The 20,604-nt window shown below is 43.7% G+C and overlaps 1 protein-coding gene across 1 annotated transcript in view; it reads left to right on the forward strand.

Moving 5' to 3' along the window:
- LOC115180327 (proton myo-inositol cotransporter) overlaps positions 1 to 20,604 on the forward strand; it is a 76,906-nt gene that overhangs the window by 40,664 nt on the left and 15,638 nt on the right. The window contains exon 4 of the mRNA XM_029742337.1: positions 15,578 to 15,686. Coding sequence (XP_029598197.1) covers positions 15,578 to 15,686 — 109 coding nt within the window. The remainder of the gene's footprint in view (positions 1 to 15,577; positions 15,687 to 20,604) is intronic.

Raw genomic sequence — 20,604 nt, forward strand, 5'->3', positions numbered from 1 at the left:
GCCTAACTGAGCTGGACTAAGCGTCATCTATGCGCACACATTCAGTAATGCTATATGCAGCCTGCCCTCCCACTGCTATATGCTCAATATGAATGCTCAATATCAATGCAATCATAACGGTCCACAGGTGGGCTAGAGGAAAATGTTATCATTTCAGTGAATGAATGATCATGAATGAAGGGAGATGGGAATACAGAATGTAATCTTAAGCTATGAAATGCAGTAAACGTACACTGAAAAGCTTGGTTAACTGTTAAATAATACAAGTACTAAATCTGAGCTAGAGAGTTTTAAAAATGCCTCCCTCCTGTCTCCTGGCTGGCTGTGTGAAATGTGATCTAACTCTCGCCAGTCTTCCTTTTGCACTCTTACATAACCTGGAAACGATTTCTAACTAGGAAGAGAAGATTTTCTTAACACTTCAACCTCAAAGGGAAAACCTACGTGACAGTAGCTCTCTGCTCTCTCCATGAATGATGAAATTACACTGAGATAAGCGCTCTCATCTAATTCATCAATTGATCAATGAGATTGTTTGTTGCTTTGTTTTATTTGCCTGTTTGCACTGGGAGGTTTCAAAACAGCATCAGGCTTTGCACTGACATCGACAACTCTTTTTGCTTCAAAGTGAAGTCATGTCCTCTACTCTTCTGTCATCCGGATTGTGTTCTTGTCTTCTGTTCTTCTGTTCTCTCCTCCTTCATATTAAACTGTATATCAGTGTCTCATGAGAAGACAGCAGAGTGTTATTGACCGTAACTCAGTGTCAGTGTTTGTTCTTCTATAAAGCCAAACGCTATGGAACAGAACAGAACAGGCCTGATCATAAAGGATGGATCACTAGATCTGTGTCTCACAGACCGGACAGCAGAGCTCTCACACAGGGATAGGTTTACAGACAAAAGGACAACGTCAGGGAACCGATAGTCCAGACAGACTAGGAGAATTGGGCAAACTGTACGTGTGTGCGTGTGTGTGCGTGTGTGTGTGTGTGTGTGTGTGTGTGTGTGTGTGTGTGTGTGTGTGTGTGTGTGTGTGTGTGTGTGTGTGTGTGTGTGTGTGTGTGTGTGTGTGTGTGTGTGTATTCAGACCCCTTGACTTTTTCCACATTTTGTTAGGTTACAGCCTTCAATTCTAAAATTGATTAAATAGTTTTTTCCCCTCATCCATCCACACACAATACCATATAATTATGAAACAAAAACAGATTTTTTGTTGCTAATTTATTATTTAAAAAAAATGAAATATCACATTTACATATGTATTCAGTACTTTGTTGAAGCACCTTTGGAAGCGATTACAACCTCGAGTCTTCTTGGGTATGACGCTACAAGCTTGGCACACTTGTATTTGGGGAGTTTCTCCCATTCTTCTCTGCAGATCCTCTCAAGCTCTGTCAGGTTGGATGGGGAGCGTTGCTGCATCTTCAGAGATGTTCAATCGGGTTCAAGTCCGGGCTCTGGTTGGACCACTCAAGGAGATTCAGAGACTTGTCCCGAAGCCACTCCTGCGTTGTCTTGGCTGTGTGCTTAGGGTCGCTATCCTGTTGGAAGGTGAACCTTCGCCCCAGTCTGAGGTCCTGAGCACTCTGGAGCAGGTTTTCACCAATGATCTCTCTGTAGTTTGCTCTGTACATCTTTGCCTCGATCCTGCAAAAATTAAAGCAGGAAGCACCAGTGACTCGGTCTATAAAAAAATGGTCAGATGAAGCAGATGCTAAACTACAGTACTGTTTTAATGTCACAGACTGGAACATGTTCCGGGATTCTTCCGATGACATTGAGGAATACACCACATCAGTCACTGGCTTTATCAGTAAGTGCATTGAGGACGTCGTCCCCACAGTGACTGTACGTACATACCCCAACCAGAAGCCATGGATTACAGGCAACACTCCTGTACTCCCTGTTCACCCACGACTGCATGGCCAGGCACGACTCCAACACCATCATTAAGTTTTCTGATGACACAACAGTGGTAGGCCTGATCACCGACAACGGCGAGACAGCCTATAGGGAGGAGGTCAGAGACCTGGCCTTGTGGTGCCAGAATAACAACCTATCCCTCAACGTAACCAAGACTAAGGAGATGATTGTGGACTACAGGAAAAGGAGCACCGAGCACGTCCCCATTCTCATCGACAGGGCTGTAGTGGAGCAGGTTGAGAGCTTCAAATTCCTTGGTGTCCACATCAACAACAACTTACAATGGTCCAAACACACCAAGAAAGTCGTGAAGAGGGCAAGACAAAGCCTATTCCCCCTCAGGAAACTAAAAGGATTTGGCATGGGTCCTGAGATCCTAAAAAGGTTCTACAGCTGCAACATCGAGAGCATCCTGACCGGTTGCATCACTGCCTGGTACGGCAATTGCTCGGCCTCCGACCGCAAGGCACTTCAGAGGGTAGTGCGTACGGCCCAGTATGTCACTGGGGCAAAGCTGCCTGCCATCCAGGACCTCTACATCAGGCGGTGTCAGAGGAAGGCCCTGGAAATTGTCAAAGACCCCAGCCACCCCAGTCATAGGCTGTTCTCTCTACTACCGCATGGTAAGCCAAGTCTAGGACAAAAAGGCTTCTCAACAGTTTTTACCCCCAAGCCATAAGACTCCTGAACAGGTAACCAAATGGTTACCCGGACTATTTGCATTGTGTTCCCCCCCAACCCCTCTTTTACGCTGCTGCTACTCTCTGTTTATCTTATATGCATAGTCACTTTAACTATACATTCATGTACATACTACCTCAATTGGCCCGACCAACCAGTGCTCCCGCACATTGACTAACCGGGCTATCTGCATTGTGTCCCGCCACCCACCAACCCCTCTTTTTACGCTACTGCTACTCTGTTCATCATATATGCATAGTCACTTTAACCATACCCACATGTACATACTACCTCAATAAGCCTGACTATCCGGTGTCTGTATATAGCCTTGCTACTCTTATTTTCAAATGTCTTTTTACTGTTGTTTTATTTCTTTACTTACCTACACACACACACACACACACACACACACCTTTTTTTTCTTTTCTTCTTCGCACTATTGGTTAGAGCCTGTAAGTAAGCATTTCACTGTTGTATTCGGCGCACGTGACAAATAAACTTTGATTTGATTTGACTAGTCTCCCAGTCCCTGCCGCAGAAAAACATCTCCACAGCATGATGCTGCCACCACCATGCTCCACCGAAGGCATGGTGCCAGGTTTCCTCCAGACATGACGCTTGGCATTCAGGCCAAAGAGTTCAGTCTTGGTTTCATCAGACCAGAGAATCTTGTTTCTCATGGCCTAAGAGTCTTTAGGTGCCTTTTGGCAAACTCAAAGAGGGCTGTCATGTGCCTTTTACTGAGGAGTGTCTTCCGTCTGGCCACTCTACCATAAAGGCCTAATTGGTGGAGTGCTGCAGAGATGGTTGTCCTTCTGGATATCAGGATAAGGTAAGACCCAGATACAGACCGTGTCGAAGTAACAATGTTTATTACAGCAACAGAGGCAAAGGTACAGGACAGCAGGCAGGCTCAGGGACAGGTCAGGCAGAGGTCGGTAATCCAGATAGGGGCAAAGTTACAGGATAGCAGGCAGGCTTAGGATCAGGGGCAGGCAGAGTGGTCAGGCGGGCGGGTTCAGGGTCAGGACAGGCAAGGGTCAAAAAACCAGGAGGGAGAGAAAAAGAGGGGCTGGGAAAAGACAGGAGCTGACAGGACAAACAATGGTAAGCTTGACAAACAAGACGAACTGGCAACAGACAAACAGAAAACAAGGGTAAAAGTACACAGGGGATAATGGGGAAGATGGGTGACACCTGGAGGGGGTGGAGACAAGCACAAAGACAGGTGAAACAGATCAGGGCGTGACACTGGAAGGTTCTCCCGTCTCCACAGAGGAACTTTAGAGCTCTGTCAGAGTGACCATTGGGTTCTTGGTCACTCAGTTTGGCCGGGCGGACAGCTCTAGGAAGAGTCTTTATGGTTCCAAACTTCTTCCATTTAAGAATGATGGAGGCCACTGTGTTCTTGGGGACGTAAGATGATGCAGACATTTTTTGGTATCCTTCCCCAGATCAGTGCCTCGACACAATATTGTCTCGGAGCACTACGGACAATTTCTTCGACCTCATGGTCGAATGACATGCACTGTCAACTGTGGGACCTTATATCGACAGGTGTTTGCCTTTCCAAATCATGTCCAATCAATTGAATTTACAATTGGTGGACTCCAATCAAGTTGTAGAAACATCTCAAGGATGATCAATGGAAACAGGATGCACCTGAGCTCAGTTTCGAGTCTCATTGCAAAGGGTCTGAATACTTATAAGGTATTTGATTTATATATATATATATATACATCTATTTCCTTGCTCACTCTCTCCATTCAATATGGAGACAGGAGAGGATCCTCAATACAGGTGCTTATCCACAATGGTGATGGCGCCACCATCTAAGATACATTTGCAAACATTTCTAAAAACCTGTTTTTGCTTTGTCATTATGGGGTATTGTGTGTAGATTGCTGAGGATACCTTTTTTAAATAAATGTTTTAATAAAGCTGTAATGTAACAATATGTGGAAAAAGTCAAGGGGTCTGGATACTCTCCGAAGGCACTGTATGTGTGTGTGTGCTCTCGAAGGTACAGTATGTGTCTGTGTGTCCATCTTACCGTCTGTCTGACTGGGCTTGGCTTGGCTCTCTTCGCCTATGGAGCGGCTCCTAGCAACTGCCGTTGGCCGGCCCTCAGTGCCCTCGGATAACCACCCAGCTGCTGCCCCTATACATCTGTAGAGAGGGAACAGCAAAGTTGGAAAGGAGGAGAGGAGAGGATAGATGGGTGAGGAAAGAAGAGGGGAGTGGAGAGAGGGAAGAAGAGGAGAGGGGGAGAGAGGATATTAAAGAGGAGAGGGGAAAGAGACTGTCAATATTAAAGTGCTCTGGTTTCTAATAATGTTTTATGAAAATGTACTGACCTTGCTGAAATCTCTTAGACACTTATGTAAAATTACATGTGGGACAGAAAGAGCTTTTTCCATCATCTCTGAAAGGAATTTGTTGTTCATCTTCCTGTAGATTGGAGTTCCATTGCTCGCTTCATTTAAGTTCCTTGGGTTGACTTCTGTCTGTCCCTAACCTAATCAAACTATCTATTGACGACAGAGGATGGCATTCCACAACCTTACAAATGACTTACGAACCAATAAAAAGATAGGGACATTAATCTCCATGGCTTATCAGTAGCTGGATTAGAATTCTAATCAGTATACTGAAAAGTTTAATCCTTCTCAAAGGAACGTAATGTAATCAACATGTTGTCAAACGTCTCTGTCTCTTTCCCTCACTCACTCTCACTTTCCCTCACTGTCCCCTCCCCCTAATCCCTTCCTCTTTCTCTTGTTCCCTTTCTCCCTCTCTTCCTCCCCCACATTCCCTCTTTGTCTCTCTCCATCTATTTCCTTTCTCTCTCTCCCTCTCTCTCTCTCCCTCTCTCCCTCTCTCTCTCTCTCTCTCTCTCTCCCTCTCTCTCTCTCCCTCTCTCCCTCTCTCTCTTGGCACTGTGGCTCCATTCATCCTGTCTCTCTCCGTTGAGTAGCCTAAGACAGGCAGAGGGATGGTTGTAATGAAACGTTTCCACTGTAGTAATCAAACAGTGACGGGTGCCTGTGCAGAAGGTTCCATGAGAGAACAACTAGGAACCATTTCTGGGTTATTTGATGTGCAGAATAAAACATCCCACTTAATGAAGCCATCGCTATACCAACATTGGAAAATTCACTCTAATTGGTGTCGCTTGGGTGTTTCCCTGGCGAAGGTTGCCATGGGGAAATTATATAATTGGGGATTCCATTGGTGGATATCAAAGGGGAGAAGATATCGCTCTCATTAAGACCCCATAACACTGGCCTCGTCTGACTGTACACTAATTAGGTTTTAATTCAGCTGTGTGTAGCGTGTTTCCTTTGTACTGGATGGCTATTGCACTCTGTTGGTTTGATATGAGTAATATGGAATGAAATGAAAGAGAGGAGCAGTATCTTTGTGGTAGACTTTTAAAGGATAGGTGGTGCGTGTATAATGGCTAAAACAGCTTTTATGGTTACAGCATTACTTGGATTGACAGACCGCCATGAACCAACGGGGACAGATAGAGATACATTGGAAGCTAAACTCACTCAAATGAACACTGCATTAGGATGGAAAGCACATTCTATCCCTGTTCCCTTCTTTCCATCCTACAGTTTTTTTACAATCCCTTTGACACTAATTTCAGAACCTTGTGGTCATTTTTCAAAACTCTAGACACAAAACTCAAAACGGTCATCACTTGTAACACAGGCTATCCAATGTTCAAAACATTGCATTGTGCCTTCATATCTTTAAAGAAACCTTGCACTTGCAGAATCATTGGTTCAAATAACTAATTTATCATGAAATACCATAGGAACATTCATTTAGATCACCCAACCACAAGATACCGATAGGTTCACTGTGTAGTTGTTCGTACAATCATTAAATATTGTAGTACAAAATATGTGATACATGTTTCATTATGGTACTACACGTAAATACATCACTGTAAAAGGACTAGTAGAGAGAATACTACAGACACAGTGGAATCATTGAACAAAATCTGAAATGTATTGATGAAATACAATAAAATCACTCATAGGTTTCTTTGAATCAAAGCAAAAAATAATTAGCTACAAAAAAAGAAAAAACTACAGTAAAACATCAACTGCAGTGTTCCTCACCTGGCTTACTGTAAAAAGCAAAACAAAGGATTGATTACTGTACTTCTATATTTCCACCAACCCTGTGTTGTGGATTTGGCCATAGGTTCTCATCCACATCACAATGGATGTTTTCATTAGCCGAACATCTTGGGAAGAATCTTCGGGCATGGCGAATCCAGGCTTGACACTGGTCTGCCGTGATGTCATTGCATGCGTCATCCATGGCCTGGAGAAGGGTGGCCTGTTCGTGAGGGCGCCTATCATATACCTTCCATCTCCATGTGGAGAAAGATTCCTCAATCGGGTTTTAAGAAAGGAGAGTATGGGGGTAAGTACAGGGTGGTAAATTGTGGATGGGCCTGAAACCATGCTTACACCATTTGAGCATGGTGGAACCTGACATTATCCCACACAATGACATAGGTCATGCCATCACCTCTACAGACCTGATTTAGCCCATCAAGGAAGGTTACATTTGAACAGCGAATCATGTGGCTGCCTGCAACGCAATATATAGAGTATATAGAGTAGAGAGCTTTAGTTGTTGTTCGACCAAACATTAGAACGGCAAGATGCGTAATCTAAGCAACTTTGACCGTGGTATGATTGTTGATGCCACACATGGTGATTCCAGCATCTCAGAAACAGCTGCCTTCCTGGGATTTTTATGCACTACAGTCTCTAGAGTTTACAGAGAATGGTGTGATAAACAAAACACATTCAGTGAGTGGCAGTTCTGTGGGCAAAAACACCTTGTTAATGAGAGAGGTCAGAGGAGAATGTCCAGACTTATTCAAGCTAACAGAAAGGCCACAAATGCTCAAATAACAGCTGTTTAAAACAGTGGTGTGCAGAAGGGCATCTCTTAACGTACAACACCGTGAATAATTCAGGCTGTTGTGGAGGCAAAAGGGGGTCCTACCCAGTACTAGATAGGTGAACCTAATAAAGTAGCCGGTGAGTGTACAGTAATGTCAAATCTGAAAACATGGTCTGGAAAAGTGGTACATGGGACCATAGAAACAGTGTCTGATGAAGAATGATGATGAAATATTACATCCATAGATAATGTAGTCCAATTGGTTCATGTTCGTCAGTTTCCATAAAACTAAGAGTAATGCAACAGTTACTTATCATTTTGAGCAGTTGTATCAATTGATAGTTAGATCAGTGTAATGAAATGAATAGACAGTCAGTCATCTCAGATGTAATGTGTGAATTGCATTTTGAAATGGTAATAATTTGATGTTAAGTTATGTCATTTTGAACAGGTGATTTTAGTTCAATGAACAAATGATCTTAGCTTTATGTGTATTGTATCCAAGCAACTGGAAAAAGTGTTAGAGTTAAAAAAAAAAAAAAAAGGAGTTTGATCATTGGTTGTGAGTTATGTGTCTAAAGTTTAGAAAAATGACATTAAGGTTCCTAAATTAGTGCCAAAGTGATTGTAAAAAGCTGTAATGTAGGGTTCATTTGAGTGAGTATAGCTTCCCATTTATCTCTATCTGTCCCTCGCCCTGCTATTCCCCTCTCCCCCCTCTATCTGTCTCTCTCCCTCTCTATCACCTCTCTTTCTCCCTCTCGCTGAACTCATCCTTTCTCTGATTAGGTTAGAGTGGAGCTCTGTTCATACCTGTGTGTGTGTGTGTGTGTGTGTGTGTGTGTGTGTGTGTGTGTGTGTGTGTGTGTGTGTGTGTGTGTGTGTGTTTACTGTATGCACTCGTGTGTATGTGTGCGCCCGTGTCTCTGCCTGTGCGTATGTTACTTTCACCAGCATGAAAAACAAAAATGTCGCTCAAACAGAAGGGGGAACTGACCAACAACCAAACCGAACAGGTGTGGTTGTAGGAAGACACTCATGGGGGTGTACACTGTAAGTTGACTAGCAACAACAACTGGAACCTTAAAGCCACCCACCATGAGCATCCACTAAGCTTACCAAAGAAGAGGCAAACAAAAGAAACCCCCCCACAAAACTTAAAGACAGCAAGCAAACCAAAATCAGATAAAGGATTGTTTGTCAAGAACTCAAAATAGGGAGTGCCAACTAAAGGTGCTAACCCTCTGCATCTATCAAGACAACTGGAGCAATGGGCCAGTTAAATAGCACCTGACAACCAGCACATGTGTAACACATACTAACTATGAGATGACACCAATCAGTGCGCCCTACGTGCTAACGAGCTATACTGTACGTGCTAAAGTCCAACCTCAGAACATAAATGGAAAAACCAAAGCCTGTAACACCTTCCCCCTTAAGACAACAAATATGTCCTATATTTTCCTTAGACAAGTTTGCTCACCACCAACAGAAAACAACTTCCACTTCACAACATGATCAACTTAAATGCGTCGCCTTCTCCAATGTAAACATGGAGTCTAATGGGTGTCAACAATTAAATGTAAGACAAAACACTCTTGGCATTCTCTCAACCAGCTTCACTTGGAATGCTTTTCCAACAGTCTTGAAGGAGTTCCCACATATGCTGATTACTTAAGGGCTGCTTTTCCTTCACTCTGCGGTCCAACTCATCCCAAACCATCTCGATTCGGTTGAGGTCGGGTGATTGTGGAGGCCAGGTCATCTGATGCAGCACTACATCACTCTCCTTCTTTGTCAAATAGCCCTTACACAACCTGGAGGTGTGTTGGGTCATTGTCCTGTTGAAAAACAAATGATAGTCCCAGATGGGCAAACCAGATGGGATGGCATATCGCTGCAGAATGCTGTGGTAGCCATGCTGGTTAAATGTGCCTTGAATTTCAAATAAATCATGACCGTGTCACCAGAAAATCACCATCACACCTCCTCCATGCTTCACTGTGGGAACCACACATGCAGAGATCATTCTGCGTCTCACAAAGACGGTGGTTGGAACCAAAAATCTCAAATGTGGACTCATCAGACCAAAGGACAGATTTCCACCGGTCTAATGTCCATTGCTCATGTTTCTTATTGTTTTTTTTCACAGCAATTTGACCATGAAGGCCTGATTCACGCAGTCTCCTCTGAACAGTTGATGTTGAGATGTGTCTGTTACTTGAACTCTGTGTGCTGCCATCCTGTAAGAAGGTAACAGATAATTTTATTACAATGGTTAAGATGGATTTTCATTGTGTTCCATGGTGTTATTCACCCCCTAGTGGAGCCTTTTGGTACTTAGAAAGACTGTACGCAAACAGGAAGTAGAGAATTCGTTCTACACGCATAGAAGCAGCTAAAAACAACACTACGGTGCAGGTCTTTCAGTGTAGCTATTTCTTGTCACAATTCAACCTCGGAAAATATTTGTTTGTAAGTTGGATTCAAGCATTTAGCTAGTGATGATAATCTTGTTATTGATAGAATTGCTTACTTATCAATGTCGGTTGGTTGCATTTACTCACACAAATTGCAATGCCTTTCATGTATGCCGTCAGCTGTATTACTTTGCTCGTGCGTCATGTAAACGAATTGTAAAACATACAATACTGAAGTTTTGTTACTGTTTCTAGTGTAATATGCTTTGTTATTCTACAGAGATGGTTGTACATTATTAGAGTAATGAAAGGAGTTAGCCAATTACCATATGATTAACAATTAGCTACATGGTTTGGCGTCATGCCAGATGCATGATACCTTGGCACGTGCTTTGTATTTTCATGCAACTTCAACTTGTAAGGTATAATGTACAGCTACAATATGTCGACTTGAATTGAATACTTAAGTATATTATTTTCTGTATTTTGCAGTTTCACAACATAAAAGTTTTCAATATATTAATTCAAGAAAAGTCACACCTTGGGAGTTTTATTGAAGACTTAGTTGTTAGCTATCTGTCTAGTTTTGCATGGGAACGCAATTCAAAGGCAGAATACTCTGTGAAGCATTTATTTGGGCTGAAATCTGAGGCTGGTAATTCTAATGAACTTCTCCTCTGCAGCAGAGGTAACTCTGGGTCTTCCTTTCCTGTGGCGGTCCTCATGAAAGCTAGTTTCATCATAGCGCTTGATGGTTTTTGCAACTGCACGTGTGTTTTTTTTTTTTTTTTTACATAATATGGACTTGGTCTTTACCAAATAGGGCTATCTTCTGTATACCACCCCTACTGTACCTTGTCACAACACAACTGATTAGCTCAAATGCATTAAGGAAATAAATTCCACAAATTAACTTTTAACAAGGCACACCTGTTATTTGAAATGCATTCCAGGTGACTACCTCATGAAGCTGGTTGAGAGAATGCCAAGAGTGTGCAAAGCTGTCATCAAGGCAAAGGGTGTCTACTTTGAAGAATATAAAATATAAAATATATTTGATTTGTATAACACTTTTTTGGTTACTACATGATTCCATGTGTGTTTTTCATAGTTTTGATGTCTTCACCATTATTCTACAATGTAGAAAATAGTAAAAATAAAGAAAAACCCTTGAATGAGTAGGTGTGTCCAAACCTTTGACTGGTATTGTATATATATATATATAAATGATGTTCTTATTTATAGATGCCTAACTTTCACAAGTTTTTTAAAAACTTGCGTACATTTCTATGACTCATGTCCTCTTGGAACGAGCCCAAAATACAGAATGTGCAGTCAAAATAAATCGTGAGCCAGGGCAACACAGCTAAACGCAAGAAACAAACTTATTGAGTGCCCACCCTTGAGACACAATCAGTAACCAAGTTGTCCTTACCACGGACACGTCTGATTTCAAGGGGAAACTCTTGCTATATCCGCAGTAACTTTCCTCCAGTGATTTTCCTCAGTGGAATTGCCTCAGGGAAACGAGTTGCAATGCACATGATGGTTAAGTGAAACTGGTTACCACTCTTGGCTTTGGGCAAAGGACCAACACAGTCCACCAGAACCTTGCTGAAATGTTTGTCAAAGCAGGAATAGGCTGCAAAGGTGCAACTGGTACAGCTTGGTTTGGTTTACCCGTCCGCTGGCAAACAAGATTCCTTCACACCTGCATTACTTGCTGTTTGGGATTTTAGGCTGGGTTTCTGTACAGCACTTTGAGATATCAGCTGATGTAAGAAGGGCTATATAAATTTCATTTGATGATTTACAGTAAGACACAACATCCTGTTTCAGACCAGACCAGAAGAAGTTGTGCGCGATACGGTCATACGTCTTATTGACCCCAAGATGGCCTGCCATACTACCATCCTGAGCCAACCTCAGTATCTCTTGTCGAAGCATACCTGGAATGATACACTGGGCCAGTTATCCTGCCCAGAAGTGACGCGAGGTTGCCATTTCCTGATTAGAACACCATCTCTGTCAAAGTAACCCACACAAACTTCATCAACTCCTCCTTTGGACATATCTCAGCAAAAAGAGAGATATCAGCTGCTTCCTAGACATCGAAGTATCAACTCCAGGAACCCTTTCTTCCTTCAGCGGTCCTACAAACTCACTCACATTTGGGGTTTTCAAAGGAGAGGTCAACTCAAGAGGTTTACTGAAATCAGGATCACCCATAAACGTCTCAGACAGATCAACTATGGTGGGATCACTGACATCCTCTTCAACACTTGACTTGCTCCCGGGGACTTTTCTAGACATAGCATGTGTAATGGCACACGCTGTGAACCCTCTAGGGTACTTTCCTGATAACCCATCAGGTTCCTCTACTCTAGGTTCCTTACAAGTGACAGGATTTGGCACAACCTTCCCTCCAGCCAAATAGTTTCCCAAAATGAATGATGCCCCCTTCACCGGTTGGCTAGGCCAACGGAACCAGAAATAACATCAGACTTGAGTTCCACGTTATACAAAGGAACTTCCATGCAACGCATCTCCATGCCTTGTTCTAACACACTGTAACCAGTTGCTGAAGTGTCAGACAAAGGCAAAACATCCTCCAAAATGAAGGACTGGGCTGCCCCAGTGTCTTGCAGTATCTTCACCGGCTGCTTAATAGCATCGCCACTCTGCAGAGACACAAACCCGTCTGAAAAAAGGGTTCATACACATCCAAAATCTTGTTTAGGACATAACCCTATCCCAACCAGAGACTTAATGGGCCATAATGCTCCCACGAGAAGAAATGGCTTTTTCTCTTTATCATTTTTCTGTTTCAACTTAGGACACTGAGAGACAGTGTGTCCTTTCTCATGGCAGTAAAAACAAACTGCAGGATATACGATCTGCCGATCTTTATCTTTGGGCACTCGCAGTAGGAGGTGACTTCTCTGGATTGGGATAAATACTGGATGCTTTGTTTGTGAGGGTAGTTTTATGTGTCAACACAAACTCATCTGCAGCTTTCTCAAGAGTGAGATCCTTGTGGTCATAAATGTAGGTCGCAACCCTTTCGTGAAGTCAATGCTTGAACTGTTTGAGAAGTATGAGTCCTTCACCTCTTGAGAACCACACCACCGATCAAAAATACATGCTTGTTTCCTTGCGAACTCAACATGGCTTTGTGTTTCTGTCTTTCATAAATTACGGAACTGTTGTCTGTATGCCTCTGAGACAACTCGTAAGCCCGTAGAATAGCAGCTTTAACAGTGTCATAATCTGAACTCTGGTCAAGAGACAAAGCGGCGTACACTTCTGAGATTTTCCCACAAGAACACTTTGGAGGAGCACTGACCAAATATCTCATGGCCGTTTTAGGAATGTGGCAATCCGCTCAAACAGAGTAAAATATACACCCACCTCCTTTTCGTTGAAAGGCGGTACAAGCCGGCTGTTCCAACCAAGATCAAACTCTGTTGAGGGTGCAGGATGGCCTGACTGGATTTGGAGCACTTCCAGATCCATCGTTCTTATTCTTATTCTAGTCTAGCCACACGTTCTCGTTCTTGTTGTTTGGCTGCACGCTCATCTTGTTTTGCCCTGTGCTCCAACTCTTAATTTATGTTCATCCAATCTCTCCTCACGTTCTCTTTCCTTGTGCCCGAGCTCTAATTTCTGTTGTTCAACCTCACATTTTTGTTGCTCCAACTTTGCCTTTAGTTTTAACTCCGTTTGTTGCACGTCTATGGGATGTACTTTACTACTGGTAGCGCCCTATTCATCAGCCTCTCTCTCTTGAAGGATTTCTTCCTCCACTGAAGCAGTACCGATGAACTCTTTAACTACTGCTTTTGGATCGCCAAATGCCACCTTAATGTCATAATGCTTTGAAATGACGAGCAGATTCGCCTTTGTACATTTACAGTATCTAGCATCTCCCACGTAGGGTTTTCCACATTTGCTTCCAACTTAAAGTCCATGGCTTTATTTTTAATTTTATTAGCCTGTGTGTTTATGCAACTTTCCCAATCTTATAACCCATCAAGGTGGATGTCAGTGACAGAAACTCTACCACAAAAGTGTATTTTGAACACTCAAATATCTGGGCACAGCAGAGCTTCAGAGTAGGTGACTAGAGTGACTACCATACTCATGGGTAACAAGATCCCGGACAAGCCCCCATTTTGTTACGTTCCCCCTTTTGTTTGAGCAACATTTTTGATTTTCTTGCTGCGGAATGTGAATGTATGCACAAGCAGCACGTGCTTGTGTTTATCAGTCTGTGTGTGTGTTTGTGCGTCTCTGTGAAGTTAGCGCTTCATTCATTAACTCACCCATAACCTAGGTCAGTTGGTTCACAGCGATCTGTCTGTCCATGTCTCAGGATCTGAGCTGCAGCTAATCAGCTCTCTGTCCTCTGGTATTGTCTCCTGGGGCCATTCAATCCTGCCTCTACAATGTTAGCGCTCTGCAAATTGTTGACTCTCATAAACACATCACTTCCTCTCAGTTTCTGATGGTTGCATTTGTAACCTGGCAGCTCATGTCCACACTCACTTTACTCACGCAGTCGATAAACACAAACACACAGTCCAAGTCAACATTCACTCCCGTCAGCTAGTAATAATAAGGTGTACCGGTAACATTTGAAGAGACTGTCAACCTCCATGACGGTTTATGACATCTTTATATTATTTTGTGACACACACGATATGAACAGATCTCTATATTGATTAATAACATGGCTAAGCTTATGAGAAATAAGAGACATCCATACATGCATTCAAAGATAATGACAGCAGTAATAGTCAGAAAGCGTTTGCTGGGAAGAACAGCGTGATTTGATTGGTCCCCCCCGGTGAGTGTGGCTGGGTGCAGAGTGGCTCGGTCAGTGTTGATTGGTTCTCAGGAGATCCTGCTGTGACTGGTCCTGGGGAGAGTGTTTTCTGTTTCAGTGGGGCGCTGTCCGGTAGCTGTGCGTGTGTGTGTGCGTGTGTGTGTGTGTGTGTTCAGCCTGTCTGGGAGCTAAAGGAGCTCTTCCCAGCCCAGCGAGCATCCACCCACTCACAGCTGCTCCCCTCAAACAATGTGTGTATGTGTATGTGTGTTTGTCTGTGTTTGTCAGCGTGTGTCAGTGTAACTGTGTCTGTGTGTGTCCATATTTGTCCATTCTTGTGTGTGTTTGATATGTCAGTGGATTAAGTCAGTTAGTCAGTCAGTCAGTGTGTGAGTTTCTTTATTAAAGCTCTGCATATCTGTCCAGCCTTCCTGTCCTATTATGACTGCTTCTCCCTGGAGTCTCTGTTTGAAGGTCTCAGCTGTAAGCCTGCTGGCTTCTGCTGCTGCCTCAGACACAACTTTACTTTCAGACCGAACACAACTAACTTCAGCCACTTGTTGGCCTGTTTCGTGTGTGTTGTGTTTGTCCATTGATAGGCTGATGATGATCAAAAGGTCTATTCTAACCTCTGCTCCTGTGTGTGTGTGTGTGTGTGTGTGTGTGTGTGTGTGTGTGTGTGTGTGTGTGTGTGTGTGTGTGTGTGTGTGTGTGTGTGTGTGTGTGTGTGTGTGTGTGTGTGTGTGTGTGTGTGTGTGTGTGTGTGTGTGTGTGTGTGTGTCCAGATGGCCCTGTGATCTGGAGGATGCTGACCTACCCCCCCACACGGAGAGCACTCCTGGTGGGATGTGGACTACAGATGTTCCAACAGCTCTCTGGGATCAACACTGTCATGTGAGTACACAGCTTTTAGTATCTTAGTGGCCTTAGTGGCCCCTGCACATTGAATATGGTACTGGCACTGATCTGTAAATACTTGCATTCTCGTGTTTCTTTATCGTATCTTCGCATTCCTTGTGGGTTTTTGTTAGTTTTTTTCTGCGCTGTTGGGAAAGAGCTCGCAAGCAAACATTTCACTGTACTGTTTTACGCCTGTTGTGTCCTGTATACATGGCGAATAACTTTGAAACTTGAAACTTGTTGGTTAGATTTTCCACATTAAGGAGATTTTTCTTATTTAACTCTGCATGTTGGGAAAGAGCAAGTCAGCATTTTACTATAAGGTCTACACTTGTTGTATTTGGCGCATGTGACAAATAAAATGTGATTTTGTTTTGATTTGATTTGTGGGTAAGGCCCTGTTATAGACTAGCGTCCTGTCCAGGGGATGTACTTGTACATCAAGCTGCCTCACGCTACAGAAACAGGAGATCTGCTCCTATGCGCCGTTTCGGCTCCCACAAACCAAGGTTCTTGTGCACGTTCGGTGGACTAACATGCCTAAGCTACAGCTCAGTGAGGTAACATGGTTTTGATTAAGCTACATTCATATTTACAGGATCAACAACGTCATGTGAGTGGTACGGTAACATGCCTATAGCCTTTAGCTTAGTGGGCTCACCCGGCCCTCCGACTCATGTCGAATACCAGTTCAGTGGTCCAGTCAACACTTAGACAATTACATGCAGGATCATGTGCTGTAAAGGAGATAGTTCACAGAGCCCCACACCTGTGTGATTGATAAGCAACCTTGCCTGAAGAAAATTGACACTGGTAACCTACATTATTCAATTTTTGGGGTGTATCAAATGGTTTTCTTTCACATAACACAACCCCTTTTCTATTCCTCTTCATGCTTCGTGCACTTTTATGCACTTTGCAGGGTCAATTGCTCGCTGAATTTCCTTTGTGCCTGTATGGTGCTAAACCGTTGAATCTTTATTTCCATCTCAAGTGAGATTGCATCGTCTAGCTTTCTCTCATCCCCCTGAGCTCAAGCATATTCTGGGCATTGTAAACAATCTTGCAATATGTGCTGTTGCTAAGCAACCATTCGAGGTGAGAGGAATAGGACGAGTGGGTGTGAGTGGGTGTCGGTTTGGTTTGGCGTGTGCGCGCGCGCGCGCTAGCGTGTGTTTGTGTGTGCATACGTGCGTGTGGGTGATAACCAAAGTGTTACGTTTGTGTGTGTACGTGTGTGTGTGAGTCTGTTAAGGTAGCTTGCGTGTGTTTAGGTCCGTGGCTGTGTTTACCTCTCCCTCTGGTAATTTGTAAAGCCGCAGGTGGTGGCAGAGACAGCCGAGTGACAACAAATCAGGTTGAGATCCGACATGGGGCACATGCCTATGTCTCACTCCCTCCTCACCAAACCAGCCCCAGCCCTAGCCCAGACAGGTTCAATGGTTCAGGGCAGTCACACAGAGACACTCACTGTTTCCCTGCCCAGCCCAAGATTGTCTCAGCTGGCTAAGGAGTATATGGAGAGACAGTCCCTCATCCTTTGTCCTGTCTGTGTCACTCACCCGTCCTCTGCCCAGCCCTCAAATGAGACATCGTGATTCCTCTTCCTAAGATGCTTTGGAAGAGTTTCATTTGGTATGAATCCTGGCACTCACTCTGAGTACCTCTTTCTTTGTTCCGACCCTGTCATGAAGAGATGACTCTAAAGGCTGTTGCAACATTCCGCCAACACCCCAGCTTCGATTCCTCTCGGACTCTCTCAGGCACACTCCTATAGCGGACTCATAGACACAAGCATGCACGTATGCACAGTACACACAGACGTTGTTGTGAACTGAACTCAGAGTGCTGTCAGATTGACGTTCCCACCTGCCAGAGAGCAGAGAGGATGAGAGATGTGTTGATCCATATCTCTCATGAACTAAAGGTCTCCCGGGACATGTACTGATTGTATGGCAGTTTGAGATATTGATTTGTTTGGGATATGTTTGTGGTTCCTTGCAGGCCTCTCTCTCTCTCTCTCTCTCTCTCTCTCTCTCTCTCTCTCCATCTCTCTGGCTCTGCCCGTCTGTCTGTCATTGTGAGCCACAATGAGGAAAAATGATGAACTAGCCTGTCTTGTCAGTGAGGATGTGTCCTCTTCTTATTAGATCTGGAATCATGACGATTAGCCACATTATCCAGCACGTAAAGGTCACTGTAAGAGAGAGAGGGAGGTAAAGAAGGAGGGAGAGAGGTGGAGGGAGGTAGAGAGAGGCATGCAGGCAGGCAGACAGATAGACAGAATAGAGAGTGAGGTGATTAAGAAATTGACAGAGAGAGAGGGGGAGATAAAGGGAAAGAGAGAGAATTAATGAGAGAATGAGGGGCCGAGAGGGAAGGTCATCTGTCTGTTTCTCCTCTGCCAGCAGTTAAGCCTGAGAGTACAGCGAGAGCCTGCTAATCCTGTCTGGCAGACTAGCAGAGGCCACAGGTGTTGTTGATCCATCCATAATAGACAATGTCTATTAGTGACGATGTGACTGAACATTGGGCATGTCTTACTCTGGTCTCAACATGATGCTCATGTCCACAGATAACCTGATTACTTACAGTATATGTCAAAGGTTGTATTTAGTAAGAAATGCCACAGCATATCCTACTATAAAATTATACATTATTTGGAATTAACCAGCATAGGGTAACCTTTCCAATGATGTTGTTTATATCTTCATCTTTTGGTTTGTCATATTTTAGTGTATAATTTAGTTTTGATGTGTGAGTGTTTGTTTACGTGGGGCAGTTGGCAGACACAGATGGTCGGTCAGCTGTAGAGATGTCATCTTGGAGATGTTGAGACATGCCAATTAACTAGTGACTCAGCCTGGGAGGAGAGCTGTAAAGGTCCAGTCGTTCGAGTGTGTGTGTGTGTGTGTCTGTCTGTGTCTGTCTCTATGTGTGTCACCCTTGTATTGCCCTTGATGACTGATGGCAGCCTGTTGTGTATTTCTTATAGTTGGTAAGCAGATTTGTATTTTATTTGTATTTGTATTTATTTATTTCACTAGGCAAGACAGTTAGGAACAAATTCTTATTTACAATGACGTCCTAACCCGGCCAAACCCTTACCCGGACGACGCCGGGCCAATTGTGCGCCGCCCTATGGGACTCCCAATCACAGCCGGTTGTGATACAGCCTGGAATCGAACCAGGGTCTGTAGTGACACCTCTAGCACTGAAATGCAGTTCCTTAGACCGCTGCGCCACATGGAAGCCCTGCTAAATGTGTTTACTTGTTTATGTTAATTAACAGTCAATTACTGTTATTTTGCTTCCTGTCTATATCGGTAAAAAACATTGGTAAGAAGGGAGAAAGAGAGAGAAAGAGAGAGAGAAAGAAAGAGAGAGAGGGAATAAAGAAAAGAAAATAATTCTTGTTCTCAGTATGGGAAGAGAAGAAAAAGTTATCTGGAAGCCAATTCCATTCACCATGGTAACAACCATCTTTAATAAGTGATATCTAACAATAGGTCAGTGATATGCCATGGACATGTTCAATTACAACCCTGTAATACACTCTTCCGCACCCCACACACGCACGCCGTTCTACACCCGTCTATAGCCCTGTACATCTGAGGTCTGTGGGGATCACTTGGGCCAAGGGTAGGATAGGGACAAATACACAGGACTGTTCCATATATTGGTCTGAGAGTCTGAGACTCTAGAATGCCAATAGTGCAAGACACCACAAGATACCATACAGCCAAGAGAAAGACAGGAAGATGGAGAAGAGACAAGAGAGGTAGATAGACTGAAACGGAGGAGGAGAGTGACTGAGTGACTGAGTGAGAGTCATCAAGTGTAATAATCAAGTCTTCCACTATGTTAACCATGGTGCTTATGCTCGAAATTGTGCGGCAACAACTGCTGTAATGCATTTTCAAGATGTTACGCTGTGACTATTATGATTACATTCTCTCAGTGTAAGAGGGAGCACTGAATAGGAACTTCAAAGTGGAGAGACAAACAAAACATTACAAAAACAAGAAACACTCAACTCCTACTTGAGATGTGAAGTAAAAAGTCTAGATAAACATTGGCTGACTTTGACTGGGTTTGACACAAGATGGCTCTTGAAAACCAAAACACAGAAGGTGACATGGTAGACTGTAGATTGTGTAAATACACAAAAACACAACAACAGCGACTTTGACAAGTTCCCAGTGCGTCACCAACACTAACCCCTTAACCTTCTCCAAGATGATGCACAGATCCAAGATGGAGGTTATATAACAGAGTGTCTGTGTCCGAAATGGCACCCTATTCACTATCGGCTCCGATCAAAAGTAGTGCACTATATAGGGAATAGGGTGCCATTTCAGATTGTGCCAGTGGCTGTATGTGATGTGAGAGGAGCAGGCAGAAGGTGTGAAATAGCCTTCAGAACCTCTGTTCTGAAAATCGAACCTGCACTTCACTGGCTACGCTCGCCATAGATTCACTTCACACATTTCTCCTCTCTCCACTCCGACATGAAGACAAGGTGACAACAAAGATGTCAGAGACAGGGGAGGAAGAGAAAGTTGAGAAGGGGAAAGAGGGTGATGAGGAACGGAATGGAAAGGTGGAAAAGAGAAGGATGGAAGTGGTGTCTGAAAGAGATAAGTTTATGTGAACTCACCTCTGAAGCTTGGGTACGTGGGCAAAAGAGAGATAGGTGGATGAGAGGAATAGAAGAAAGAGAGGAGTGGGACTGGAGTTAATCACATGGCCAGAAAGAAGTCTCGTACAATAAATTCTACCACCTCTCCTCCTTCTCCCTCTCTTCATCCTCCTCGTCCCTCTGCTCCCCTCTCACCTCTCTCTGACTACCTGCCTTGCTCCAGCCCATTTCACTCTAAAGGTGAGGGGGACATAAATTGTTCACTTACGG

The sequence above is a fragment of the Salmo trutta genome, chromosome 40, assembly GCF_901001165.1.
Source record: "Salmo trutta chromosome 40, fSalTru1.1, whole genome shotgun sequence".
NCBI lineage: Eukaryota > Metazoa > Chordata > Actinopteri > Salmoniformes > Salmonidae > Salmo > Salmo trutta.